Source organism: Vicugna pacos, unplaced genomic scaffold (genome assembly GCF_048564905.1).
Source record: "Vicugna pacos unplaced genomic scaffold, VicPac4 scaffold_115, whole genome shotgun sequence".
NCBI lineage: Eukaryota > Metazoa > Chordata > Mammalia > Artiodactyla > Camelidae > Vicugna > Vicugna pacos.
The window spans coordinates 90655-104996 of record NW_027328795.1 but is presented as its reverse complement, the minus strand read 5'-3'; the positions used below and the strand labels follow the sequence as shown (position 1 = coordinate 104996).

At 45.8% G+C, this 14342-nt stretch overlaps 1 protein-coding gene across 1 annotated transcript in view; it reads right to left on the bottom strand.

Annotated features, from left to right (window-relative positions):
• Positions 1-252: 252 nt before the first annotated feature.
• LOC140694975 (uncharacterized) overlaps positions 253-14342 on the bottom strand; it is a 40744-nt gene continuing 26654 nt past the window's right edge. Inside the window, exons 4-5 of the mRNA XM_072957971.1 lie at positions 13085-13656; positions 253-435 (exon numbers count right to left, since the gene is read on the bottom strand). Of these exons, the coding sequence (XP_072814072.1) occupies positions 13332-13656 (325 nt within the window). The 3' untranslated portion in view covers positions 253-435; positions 13085-13331. The remainder of the gene's footprint in view (positions 436-13084; positions 13657-14342) is intronic.

The following is a 14342-nucleotide window of genomic DNA, read 5'->3' as shown; positions in this document are numbered from 1 at the left end:
CTCGATCCTCTTCTCCACCACCCTGCAGTCCTCTAAATTTGAAGGCAACGTCGGTGCGCGGCTGCTCGACTTCCTCCACATGCAGTACAAAGACAAAGAGCTGAGAGTCATTATCGAGGTGCCATACAGCTCCTCTGCACGTGGAGCTTCTCCAAGGCCTTGGCAGAGAGACAGTCGGTAATGGTGACAAGGCCCACGACCTTGCAGTGTTTCTGGAAGACGCTCCACCCATTCTCGGGCACATAGCGGTGCCTGTAGTGGATACAGAGTGTCCACTGGGAGCCACATGGGCTGATATGGCTCACCGAGGTGAGTAGCTGATAGATGCAAAAGAAATTCTCCTCTGAGATGATCTCCATGGTTTGGACTACAACGGGAAGAGTCTGGTGGTCCTCAGCACACTGCACGTAGTCAGGGATGCTCATGTTGCAGGCCCTGCCGAGACAGGAGAGGAGATCGAGGTACATACTCTGCTGTGTGCTATGGGCCCATCTGGGTTGCGGTGACCTGGTGTGTACCAGACAGAAGGCAAGGGAAGCCAAAGCAAATCCGGGGGTACAGTTTGTCCTCATAGTCTGCACATGGCTACTGTAGCTCGGATCACATTACCCAGTTTTTGGTCTAGGCTTCCTGCCCCTGCAGAGAAGTGTCATTTCTTATTTTATATTTCCAAGCACCTAGCAAGGCTCTGATATAAAGTCACTACTCAAAAATGCTGAATAAAGAAATGAACAAAGGATATGCTTTCCCCAAACTCCTTCAGCAGAATATAAAGAAAAGGACCACAGTAGGATCAAAAGATCTGGAATTCTATTCAATTTATTTGAACCCCTTAGCTTCATAGTAATGGATAAGAAAACTTGCCTTGGGGTAGAGGGTACTGTTCATTGGTGGAGCACATGCTTAGCATGTACGAGGTCCTGGGTTCAAACCCCAGTACCTCATTTTAAAAAATCAAACAAATAAATACACCTAATTTCCCTCCTGAAAAAGTATTTTTTAATTCAAAAGTCAAAAAACACCTTGCAATTGACACAACATTGTAAACTTGACTATACATCAATTAAAAAAAATCCTTGCCTTGCAAGAATATATCTGGATTACGGATGTTTGCAAATGTAAAATGCCTAGGGTACCACCTGCATAAAAAGTGGTGACTGTACAAATGTACTATCCCCCCTTTATGAGCTATTCTTCCTTTGGGGGAGTTATAACCTCTCAGAGCTAATTTTCTCAGTTTAAAAAATATAAACATTACCTGGTTCTCAGTACTGCTGAAGAATCAGATAACCCTAAGAAAGCATCTGACCCACAGAATTTACTCAATAAATGTTTTTTGAATGAATGAATAAACAAGCAAAGTGAATGCTGCTCCCTGCCAAAGACCATCATAATGATACTTCCTGGAAATCCCAAGCCCACGTTCACCAGACTCTGCACTAACAATGTGGGTGACCTGGACAGGCCTGTGTGCTTCTCTAAGCCCCAATTTAATCGTGGATAGAAATGAGGGCAATAACACAAACCTCAAATTGTTAGTGAGTCAGTAATGAATTGTACCCCAATATTGCAAGATGGAACCATTAAGGAAAACTGGGCAAAGAGTCCATAGGCTCTCTCCATATTATCTCTTACTACCACATGGGAATCTACATTACATCTCAAAATAAAAAGTCTAATTTTTTAAAGAGGTGTTCGAGGTTAGGTGAGCTCACTGTCTCAAATAAGGAACACACAGTACAAATAGGACAATGCCCAGCCCATGAGATACACTCAGTTAACATTCCCACTGAGCCCACTAGTCCCTCCAACTTCTAATGGTGTCCACTTCCAAGAGCCCATGTGACCATCCTTGTTCTAATTTTCTATTTCTAATTTTTTTCTTTTCATTAAATAGAAACACCCAATTCCATAGAATGCTTACCAGATATCATGATGGCAGCCCTTCAAAACCTGACCACAGAGATCATGATGGCAGCCCTTCTTGGTGAAACAATAAAATGAATAGCCATTTTCACAAGACCTCTGAGTAAATCTACTAGGGAACTTCATCCTGGACTGAGGAAGAGGACTGGGGAGCAGGGGGCATTCAGGGGCACAGAGAATCATGGGCCACCTGTCCCACGATGGACTTTAGACTCACCCTCACCCTTCAGGAACTACTAAATACACACAGACAGAGTGCTATGGACAAGATTTTTTTTTTTTTTAAACAAATCCCTGAATCCCTAGCAGGTCTTGTTTCTACCCATACACAAATGGCTTATGTGCATAATGTTTCACAAAAGCCTTAAAATATTATCACCCCAACTTGACACATCAAGAAACTGAGGTAGAGTAGTTTATCACATTCTACAAGATTAGAGAGAGGCCACGTCAGACACCGTATTTAAATCCAAGCCCCTGCTCCAGTGCTCACACTAGAAAGTGTGACATACTGCCCCTTTCCTGCCCTCTCCCTGCAATCAATCTCTGAATAGTCTTTTCTGTGTCACCTGGAATCACAATCACATTCATTTTCCACAAAGAGCTATGTCACTCCTTGGAGGACTTTTCAAAATCTAAAGGGTTGGTTTGAGAGGAGAGATTTGCATTTTCTGTTTCTCAAAGGAAACATGGCTTTAAAAGAAACTGAAAAGTAGTTATCTAGTCTAAGCCCTCATTGTGCAGAGAAAGAACCGGAGGCTCAGAAGAGATGAGGAAAGGGCCTTATTAACAAATATTGCCTCAGCGCAGCACCAAGCCAGACCTGGCACTTCTAGGGGAGGATCTGGAAGGCCCAGGAGAATGAGTGTTAGAAAACAGAAAGAGAAGAAGCATACAAGGCCCCGTCTCTTCACCACCATAACATGAATTTCCACCAAATTACCCAGAATGGGTGCAGCCAATATTAAGTTTGTCAAAAGAGGTTATAGAATTCTCAACCATAGTGGAAATTCCAACATTTACTGTGCTTTTTTCCCAGTTCAAGCATCAATTCAGTGGGCACTCTGTACCAGGGACTACACGAGGCCTGGGGTTCTCCCAAATACAGATCTCTATTACCACGTGTGCAAACCACATTAAGGCCACCAGAAGAAAAGCGCCCACAGATAAGATGGAATTACTGAAACTGAAAGCAGCAAAAGAGCATGTATTACTAGGAAAAATGGTGCTCCTAGTAATGGACTCATGGACATAGAAAGCAAACTGTGTTTAGCAGGCAGGAAAGGGGGGATTAACAGATACAAATTAGTAAATATAAAATAAATGACAAGGACCTGCTACATAACACAGGGAACTATATTCAATTTCTTGTAGTGATTTATACTAAAAACAATCTAAAACATATATATATACATATGCATATGTTTATAACTGAATCTCTGCTGTACACTTGAAACTAACATTGTAAATTGACTACACTTAAATAAAAAATAATTTTAAAAAATAAGTAAAAATAAATGCAATGCCATTAAGAAAAAATAAAAGAACTCTCTAATCCCCTTAACTGTAGGTGGTCGAGAAATCTAGCTGCAAACACCAAGTCCACTGGATCACTCCAGCACTGGCTGACACTCTTTCTGACCATCAGAGAGTCACTTGCTTCACTGAGGTTACTTTTCTCTTCTGTGAAAGGCTACAGTTGCAACTAACGATGTATAGAATCTCATCATTCACAAGCCCAAAAAGTAGTGAGGACTTCACATGGGCCAGGCTCTGGTCAGATGAAAAGATAGGGTCCCAGATATATTCATGGGCAGAAGAAGTTTATGCCATAAAGGTATAAATTCTTCCTGTTTTGATAGACAGATTCATTTCAATTCTGGTTAGAATTCCTACCAGATTTTTCTTGGAATATAACAAGTTAATTTATGGTCAGGAATAGCCAAGAAATTTCTTTAGAACCACCACTTGGGAGGGGTGGATAGGTCATTCATTTCCACTGCTCTTTCTGAAGTGATGAAAACGTTCTGGAATAATAATGCATGCACCACTGTGAATATGCAAAAAGCTGCTGAATTGTACCATTTAAATGGATGGAATTCATGGTGTGTGAACTATATCACAATAAAACTGTCCTATGAAAATTATTTCTTGACAATTATTTTTCAGTTTATACACTAGTCTGTCCCACAATTTAAGAAAAACAAAAAACCTAAACAAGCCAAACTATGCCAGGAGCACTTTAGGACTGCAATATCCCTGGGTCTCCAAGGCCTCTGGTGGTGCTGTTCCTCTTAACACACACTAGCTGGGCTGGGCTAGTTAGGGACTGTAACTATCTTTTGAAAATCGAGGATCACTCCTTTCACCCTGGGAGAGGGAAGGAAGGAGGATGTCACAGCCTCATGCCTTCAGCACATTTTTAACAGAACCAAGCCCTGCTTTCACCACTGCAATCCCTCTCACTATAAAAACACGTGACATCAACAAGCACCTCCATCATAACACCTGAAAGCGTTCAAGGTACTTACCTGCTGCAGAAACATGGAGGGGGGAGACAGAACCTCGCTTAGCAGTGACGCTCCCTTTTCCCAACTCCACCAGGAGAAGCTGGGCGTTAGAGCCGGAGGCTTTCAGCCCAGGTAGCAGCGCCCACGCCACAGAGCTGGTCCTCAGGGAGCGGGAAAGGGAGAGCAGGGCAGCCCCGGGGTCGCGGGGCAGGGAAAGCGGGGAGGGGGACGCGGGCTGCAGCCTCGCTCGGAGGACAGCCCCAGCCCCAGTCCCAGGCGCCCGCCCCCGTCCGGGTCCGCAGACCCCGCCCGCCCGGGACACAGCCCGCCCAGGGGCGGGGACGGGCCGGCGGACGAGGAGAGGAAGCCCGGGAGGAGAGGACTAGCGGGAGGGAGAGGGGAATGGGGCGCCAGCCGCGGACTGAGGGGATCCCGGCTGGGTGAGAGGTGGCAGGTGCACACCAGGCCCTGGACACTGTGGCCGGGGCGCCGGGGCAGGTGGCGCTGGCAGAGGGGTCTGGCCTGAGCAATTCATCTGAACACGGGCTGACTAGCGCCCTTGGGGTCTGTGACAGGCGGACCGCCCTCCCGCAGCCGCCTGACCCCTTTCCTGGGAGCCCCCCACCTTGCACTTCCACAGTCAGAGGCCCCGGCCCCAGGCAGGAACCAAAGGCCTACCGGGCGACGTAGTTGAGAAGCCTTTGGGCCCGATCCCCGGCTCGGATATGGAGCTCCCAAGCAGCGGACCACTTGGCACTGACTGCGCATGCGCAGGAGGGCCAGCGATCCTCTCTGGGTTCTGTGAGAGAAGGTGGGACAGCGAGGGAGGGAGAAGATGGGAGCGGGTGGAGAGGACGGGAAAATTGGAGGGATACAGATGGACAGGATGAGCAGAGAGAAGGAAGGGCTCTGGAGAAGGGAGGGTCTTAGCGGAGTTGGAGAAAAAAAAGCTTTACCTCTGGGGCACCCCTAGGCGGCAGACCTGCCTCTGTACCCTTCTGTTACCCTTCAAGCCCCGCAGCTCAATTTTACCACCGTGATCCAACCCTCCGTCCGATGCTTCTGCAGAAACCCTAGGGAGATCACACCCGTTGCCCCCACGCGGAGCTGGGTTTTCTGTTGCTCTGAGAACCAAGCACCCGCAGGTGTTGTCGCTCAGAACTACCTTGGGAAGAGCACATATTCCCCTTTTACACGCTGGGAAACAGGCAGGCAGGATCTCTGCCTTAGCTCCACTGTCCCAGGTGTTGGGCTGGCGGGGAGCGGGATGGTACAAGATCAGAGCCCCAGACAGAGCAGACTGCCTGAGTGTTGGTGCATAGTCCCCATCCCTCCTGGGTAAACCATACCCACCCTAGTGGAAACATCAAGGGCTCACAGTAGTTCCCTGGGTGTGGGAGAGCTGTCCTCATGTGAAGGAAAAGTCCAGCTGGGCTAACAAGCTAAGTCACAAATCTAAGTGTGATAAGTGTCAGTTTACTGATCTAAATTCTGCTGGGCTATCTCGTAAATCTGAAGTTTAGTGTCAGTTTATTGGCCTAACAACCTAACTCGTAATTCCAAGCTCAACAAGTGTCAGTAATGTGATCTGTTACAAATTGATAAGCTCCAGTGTACTTATTCCTTGCTTTTTGTTCTTTGAGCCTTATTGGCTAATCCCCCCTTACTTGTAATTAAGCCTTTAAAACCTCATGTGCACGTCTTGGAGGTACTCAAAACTTCGGAGCCGAAGCCCCTCTGAGCCCACCGGCATAATAATTCTGAGTACTCCAACACTCCGATTGGTGCTTTTTTCTTGGCTGGCCTGTTTCCATAACACTCAGCTCCAGTGCCCAGCTTTCTAGGTAGATAGGAGTGTTACCAAGTCCAAATTCATTCTCCTCAGTGCAGGACAGGCCAATAAGTTGGGAGACCAGATGTTGGGGCATGGAATAGCAAGTTTCTGTAGACCTAGATGGCAAACAAATGTCCTGGAAAACCATCTCCCCAAGTCACAATTCAGGCTCCTTTCCTATGTGCTTGGTTAGTGCAAACTTCTTAGTGTAGGAATTCCTTCTTGTTAGAATCCTTTGTTCTTGCAGCTATCTGCGTGGGTCAGATCCCTGTAAACCTCCAACAAAAGAAACGTTATTTTCTATTCTGCAATTTGCTATCTTTTAATGAATGAAAAAGTGTTAAATATCCTTAAAGGTCAGAGCCTTCAGAATAGGGTCTCCTGTTTATTTCAGGCTCTAGGCAACATTGTTTTACAAGCAAGATGAAGCCTAGGTGACAGAGCACAGGGTTAAATTCAAAGGAACAAATCTAATATGGAGTCAGATTTGTTCTGTTATATTACCCGGCCAGAAGCCACTTGAGGATTTAAATCCCTTTAAGTTAAAAATAACTAAAATTTTAAAGGAATTTACATACATAGGTGGGAATGTGCAAAGCATATCTGGAAAAGCACCCAAAGGATAGTAAACAGAGGCATCTCCAGAGAGGGCTGAAAGAACAGAGGATGAGGGAAAACTTCTTTCACTTGTGTATTTTTGTGCTCTGTTTGAGTTTTTTTTAAACCATTTCCTTGTATTTCTTTTTCAGATAAAAGAAATGTGTAATGGAGCAAAGGAGTAATTAGCTTAGCAAATACAGCAGCCATGGAATCACTAGTCATCACTTTTGATTTAAGCCAGAAAGCATTTTTTGACTCTCTCCAATGGGCTCTGTCCTGTTTTAAGACTTCTATTAATATTATTATTATTATTATTATAATTATTATTATTATTATAATTATTATTATTATTATTATTATTACTATTACTACAAGTACTACTACTATGACTATTACTATTATTACTATTATTTTATGAAATAATAACACGGTTTACCTCACCCCTGCCCATGGCTGGTGGAAAACCAACTGAGTTTTTCTTGAGTTGTTTTCCAAGGAGTAGAGATGAGTTTATAAACAGAACACATCTTCAGGGCAAAACAGGCAGTGTGCATTACCAGCAGGCCAGACAGCAATGAAGGGTTTTCAATAGAGGCACCCAGAAGCTGAGAGAGAAAGCCTCCAGGACACTACAAAAAGCTGCCCAAACTGCCATCTCCATGGTACTACTGAAATAGGAAAGAACAAATCTGACTCCATATTTGATCTGTACCTTTGACTTTAACAAAGCCAAGTTAATATGCTCCGGTCTTTTCATGGGTTATGATGTCACAGAGGAAACGGACAGGTCAACAAGGAACCACTCTGCCGTGATCACGGAGCCGGGGAAAGGGATGGGCTGCAAGATGTATGAAGCAGCCGCAACTGTGCCCGTGCTTCTAGGCAGGTATCCAAAATCGCCTCGACAAGGTGTCAAACATTTGTGCCCATGTCCTCATCAACAGACATGTATTAAAGACAAATGGAAACATATAAAAGGCCAATACCCTTGCTGGGTACACCGTCCAAAGGACAAAGTCTCAGTTTGACAACTGGCCATCTCGGTTCCATGGGATTCATTCTTGGAGAACCTTAAAAACCACTCTTCTGTCCTCAAGAATTGCTGCATATTTGTCCTATCTTTGGCTCAGGGATGCAGCACGTTCAAGTGAACTTTAATGTCTGCACAGATTTGACTGTCTTTTTCCAGGTTCACTTGTCCATTCAAAAGAGGCCTGAGCTAAGTCCATCCTCCGTAAGATCTAGTCCCTCCAGTGACAGCTCATTGAGCCTGCAATTAAAAGCCAAGTGAACAAGACTGTCCTCAGCTAAAAAGTTCACCCATCTTTCACTGTTTTCTTAATCTCCTCTCCTGGCTAATTGCAACAGACTAACACCTCCCTCCACCAAGATACCCAACTATGTCATTTTTCTCCCCAAAGAGAAAATAAGGTCCATAAAAGAGGAGACAACTCCATAGTCACCTCTGAATTCTTAGCATATAGTAATGTCAATAAATACAACTCAGATTATTGTTAGTTTCCTTTAAAACCTTTCTGGTTATTTGAATGAGACCTTGGAAGAGAGGTGTTTGCTGTCCAGTATCTTGATCCACAAGACTCTGGAGGCCTTTTTCGGAATAGCTGTTCACTGATTCATTCAAAACACAACTTATCAATCAAGGAGTAGCTGTGCTTTTCTGCCAGGAGTTTGTGGTCACTCTCATGCCAGAACAGCTTTAAACTATATCCTTACTTTGGATTTGTTATTTTTCCCCTCTTCCAACAAAATTGACTTTTCTTACTTTCTTGTCTTGAGGAATTTTTTTTTCCTATTTCACCCTTTAGTAAAGCAAGATTCTCAGGATGGGCTTGGCCCATTATATGATCACCCATCCAACTCCTAGTATGAGAGGTCTGGGGCTAACATCCTTCCCTCCTGTCAAGGCAACTGAAAATCAGTTCAGGAGCCAACCAGCACACCACGGCTTCTAACGCTCACGTATCTCTCAGAAACCCTGCTTTCTCGTTTGTCTTGGCTTCTGAGAATTTTCCCTCACTTTCTTGACAATGAGTTGTGCAGCTTGAAAGATGAGGAAGGAAGGTTTTATTTCTCAATCAGCATTTTAAGGAACTTGTGTAATGAAGGTTTTCAGGAGTTTCTAGAACCCTCCATTGCCGAGACAGAAAACACACTAGACATTTTCTAAATTTAGTTCTCATGTGCATTTTTTCTTTGCTTTTTTTTTCTTAACTGCTAACAGACATTTTTTAATAAAAAAAAAATAAGGCCCCAAAAAGAATAGAACACTGAAGGGGCAAACAAAATTAAAGGGCAAAGACAGAAAAATGATAACTACTCTACAAAGTTAATGTAATACATACACTATGTATCAGATCAGCAATTCTCAGTAACAGCTAATTGAAACATGACCATGAGGTAAAATTTCTCTCCTGTCAGGACATGGCCAACAGAAAATACAATTAAACCAACAAACTAATTTCCTAAGTCTGGCGAGGTACAGAAGTCTACAAGCTAAATGTGTCTTATTCTAGAAAAGAGGGAGTCTCACCAGCTCTTTTCTGTGGAGCCTGAGCCCACGGGAGGACGGTGAAGTGAGCTCTGTAAGTACCCAATTAGCAAAGTGAGTGATGAATAAATAGACGTGAGCTTTGATGACAGAGATAATACTACTATTCGTTTGTCCTTTAAAGTATGACTTCACGTTCAGTGATCAATACTTCGGCGTCCTTAGGAGTTGAGATTTTAGGAAAATGCACAACCTGGGCCCAGATCTCCTCTTTAAGCTCGTGACACTGCAGTTAGTTGTCTCAAAGGCAGCTCCAACTCCACATGCAAAGAGCTGACTTCACGGTGTTCCTCCCATAGCCGTCCTTACCAGGGCCCCTGGTCGGAGGGTAAGGTCTCCCTGCGTCTCCCAACTCAGGCCCATCACTCACAGATGTGAATGGACCCCTCCTTCAGGGACCAGATATCCTCAGACACCGAGTCCCACTACCCTCAACTGACCTACCAGATACTCACTGGCACTCACTCAGCACTGACTCTCTGCTGGAGACCACGCTGCACACTGCACAGTGTATCTCACTGGATCTCCACAATAGTCCTGGGAATTGGGTACATCACTGCTTCAATTGATTAGATAAATTGTTTCACTTCCTTGCGTGCGTCCTTCAAACTGACACGGCTACTAAGCCACAAGCCTGGGCCTGAAAACCACTTGAAAATTGGACACTGCTACACCTCGCAGCCACCCTACTCTGACTCATCACATCATCTCCTGCCAAGGAGAACCAAACGGTGACCGCTTCCTCCAACAGCGTCCCCTGCAGCTGTCACCTCCGTGGCGGCCACTTCCTCACCAGTGACCGCCGGCCAGGAAGCGCCGTCACACACGTCACACAGCGACAGCCAGGAACCGCGTGCCGAGCACGTTTGTGTAAAAGCAGGAATCGAGCAAAATGCTGCAGAGTTTGACCTTACAAGTTTAAATACTCCATGAAAAGAATCCCTGAGCACCCGACAAAATCAATTCGCATCTTACTTCTTCAAAACAATCAAACAAATTTAATAAGGGCGCATTTGTCACCAAATAAAAGGAGGACCAAACATGTTCCTCAAAAGCAAGGATTTCAACAGGTATCAAACACCAGTGGGTGATGAGCTAACAAAGCAAATATTCCAAAAAAATAGAAATTAAAAAATGACTAAGATAATAGATGGATCAAAACAGCTGTTAAGTTGTTGCTTTTTAAAGCGATGGAGACTGTACGGAGGGCAATCTGGCTATTTCCAATGCAGGGTGTGCACAGCCCACATTTTCAGAAGCAACAACATGCTCACTGGGCAGTACAAGTGAAAAAGGAGTAAAGAGAAAGGAAAAGAGGAACAAGAGAAAATTAGAATCACACAAGAACAAAAATGATTTTGACTGCATGTACAAGAATTTATGTGAGTGTGTGAGGCCAGGGACACGGGGATGGTGAGGCCCAACCTCACCTCCTGCTCAAGGGAAAGCAGGGGCCTGAGGGGAGCGGCACTGCCGGGGGACCACAACGTGTTCAGCTCCCCTAACCAAAATTCGACCTACAAGCGTCTAGGCAGCTTTTGAGCTACAAAATGTGGTCGCATTTCAGTCTGGACCGTTTTACTCACTTCCACCAAGAGTAGCAGGAGAGAATGAGGCTCTGCTCCTGCACCAAAGCATTGTTTAAAAAATTAATGACTGTGGAATAGTAAAAGAAACAATGGAGTAAAAGTGACTGGAGGAGAATGTGCTTGACCCTAGCTCACTGGCCGCGTTATCTCAATGACGTTCAGATGCTGGCTGAGCCCTTATGGTACCACAATAGACAGACCCACAAGGAGGCAGGTTTAATGCGCTGAACCACTGTGGGCTAAGTACACATCCGGCTACTCCGCCAAGTCCCAAGGGCAGACTTCAAAAGGCAAAAACAAGCTGGCATTCTCTGGTGGGTCTGCAGACTCAGAGACAAGCATTTGTTGAGCAAAAATATCACCAGTGCCTCCTATGACAAAAGAAGTGGCACTGGCGTGGGGGCTGGGGCAGGGCTCCAGGCTTCCACTGCTCACTCACCACTCTGTCCAGGGGGAGAAGGTGGTCCCTGCTTAGGTTTCGCTGATGCACCTACCTTGACTAATGTCTGGGGCCTCAGCAGGAGTTGACAGGTGAGGTGAACAGAGCCAGACTCTGTGTAGCACGGTGCTGGGAGCTATGCCCTCAGCAGTGCCCAGGCTCCTATACATGCCAGCTCATCTTAAGAAGCAGATGGGGAGTGCGGGCATGTAGATCACAGGGCCCTGAGAGGACAAGTACAGATCATGGCTACAGCATGCCTCTCCCCTTCCTTAAGTCATAGAGGTATGTCTGGGAGGAACAGAAAATTCATCCAGAGCCCGCTACATTGTCTCTCGCAGGTGGGACTCGTGTCCCCTGTGCTTCTCACTCACAGGGCTGGTCTAGACATTCTTTTTATCAATTCTCTAGCATCTTCTCCTCCAACTTACCAACAACCAGAGAGTAGGATCTGATCTTAGCTAAGTTCAAGAGTCACAGAGCACTTCCTTCACAGCGGGCCCAGAAACATGTGCCAGGTTCTCCGACCGTCACCTGTGGGACCACCATGAGCCCTCTCCAGACTCAAGGACAGAGGCCGTAGGCCGGGGGAACACAGCTTCCCTCACTCTCCCCAGCAAAGGTTTCCACGTCTCGGAAAAGGCATCTCACCCTCTTCTGCCTGAGGGACAGCACAACAGATACACCGGGAAACAGAGCTGAAGTTGGGGGGGTAGGCAGCCCAGAAGAGCTCGTCTGTACTTCCGAGGCAATGTGGGGCCGTTGACTTAATCACAGGGAAGAAGTGAGAATGAACATTTCCCTGCTCTGTCCCATACACCGTGATACGCCTTTCCCTGCATAAGGAGTTCATTAGGAAGTCCCCGGCGGTGTTTCTGATGTCCTAACTTGTCATGGAGGCTGTCGGGCAAGAAGAGAGGGCCTGAGCAGAATAGGTGCTGGGCCTGGGAGGCAGGAGACACCGGCTCCAGCCCCAGCTCAACCAGCTCCTCTTTCCGCCTCTCGGGGTTCAGCATCTCATCTATAAGCAAAGGGATGAGACTGTCCCAGGACAGGCTGCCCAACAGAAATGAAATGAGAGCCATGTAAATAACGTTTCCCATTTGCCACGTTTAAAATGGTAAACAAAGAAACAAACCAACAAACAAAAAACAAATACTAGAAACTGATTTTAAGAACAGATCTTACTTAATCTACTGTATGTAAAATACTATCATTTTGACATGTAATCAATATGGGAAGTAAAGAGATAGTTTATATGCTTTTACTAGACAAGCCTCAGTGTCTGATGTGCATTTGACCTACAGCACATCTCAGCTGAGCCCAGCCTCCTCCCCAGTGCTCCTAGCATCAGTGGCTTTGGCTACTTTATTGGACAGCAACCCCAGGGGTCCCACCATGGTCATGGCTGTAAAGCGGGAGTAAGTGTCCACACTAACCCTAAAAGGATCTCTCTGAAACAAAGGCGGATTCACTTTGAAATGTCTGTAAACCGGCGGGCTGCATCTCCATCCCCCCTTGGCTACAAGACAGACTTCTTCCTTGCTGATCCCTTTCTGGATGTAGGGAAGCAATCCGGCACAAAGCCAGGGTGGACTGGCCTCCAGGTAAACTTACCTGCTGTCTGTGTCCAGTCCCATGAAGTCCTCCATCTCAAACGGGATGCAGGGGAGGGGGATCTTGTCCCCAGAATTCTTGGGGCCACCATCCAGCCACTTGGACTTGAGCAAGATGAAGAGTGACTCAGTGAAGTCCTCGATCCTCTTCTCCACCACCCTGCAGTCCTCTAAATTTGAAGGCAACGTCGGTGCGCGGCTGCTCGACTTCCTCCACATGCAGTACAAAGACAAAGAGCTGAGAGTCATTATCGAGGTGCCATACAGCTCCTCTGCACGTGGAGCTTCTCCAAGGCCTTGGCAGAGAGACAGTCGGTAATGGTGACAAGGCCCACGACCTTGCAGTGTTTCTGGAAGACGCTCCACCCATTCTCGGGCACATAGCGGTGCCTGTAGTGGATACAGAGTGTCCACTGGGAGCCACATGGGCTGATATGGCTCACCGAGGTGAGTAGCTGATAGATGCAAAAGAAATTCTCCTCTGAGATGATCTCCATGGTTTGGACTACAACGGGAAGAGTCTGGTGGTCCTCAGCACACTGCACGTAGTCAGGGATGCTCATGTTGCAGGCCCTGCCGAGACAGGAGAGGAGATCGAGGTACATACTCTGCTGTGTGCTATGGGCCCATCTGAGTTGCGGTGACCTGGTGTGTACCAGACAGAAGGCAAGGGAAGCCAAAGCAAATCCGGGGGTACAGTTTGTCCTCATAGTCTGCACATGGCTACTGTAGCTCGGATCACATTACCCAGTTTTTGGTCTAGGCTTCCTGCCCCTGCAGAGAAGTGTCATTTCTTATTTTATATTTCCAAGCACCTAGCAAGGCTCTGATATAAAGTCACTACTCAAAAATGCTGAATAAAGAAATGAACAAAGGATATGCTTTCCCCAAACTCCTTCAGCAGAATATAAAGAAAAGGACCACAGTAGGATCAAAAGATCTGGAATTCTATTCAATTTATTTGAACCCCTTAGCTTCATAGTAATGGATAAGAAAACTTGCCTTGGGGTAGAGGGTACTGTTCATTGGTGGAGCACATGCTTAGCATGTACGAGGTCCTGGGTTCAAACCCCAGTACCTCATTTTAAAAAATCAAACAAATAAATACACCTAATTTCCCTCCTGAAAAAGTATTTTTTAATTCAAAAGTCAAAAAACACCTTGCAATTGACACAACATTGTAAACTTGACTATACATCAATTAAAAAAAATCCTTGCCTTGCAAGAATATATCTGGATTACGGATGTTTGCAAATGTA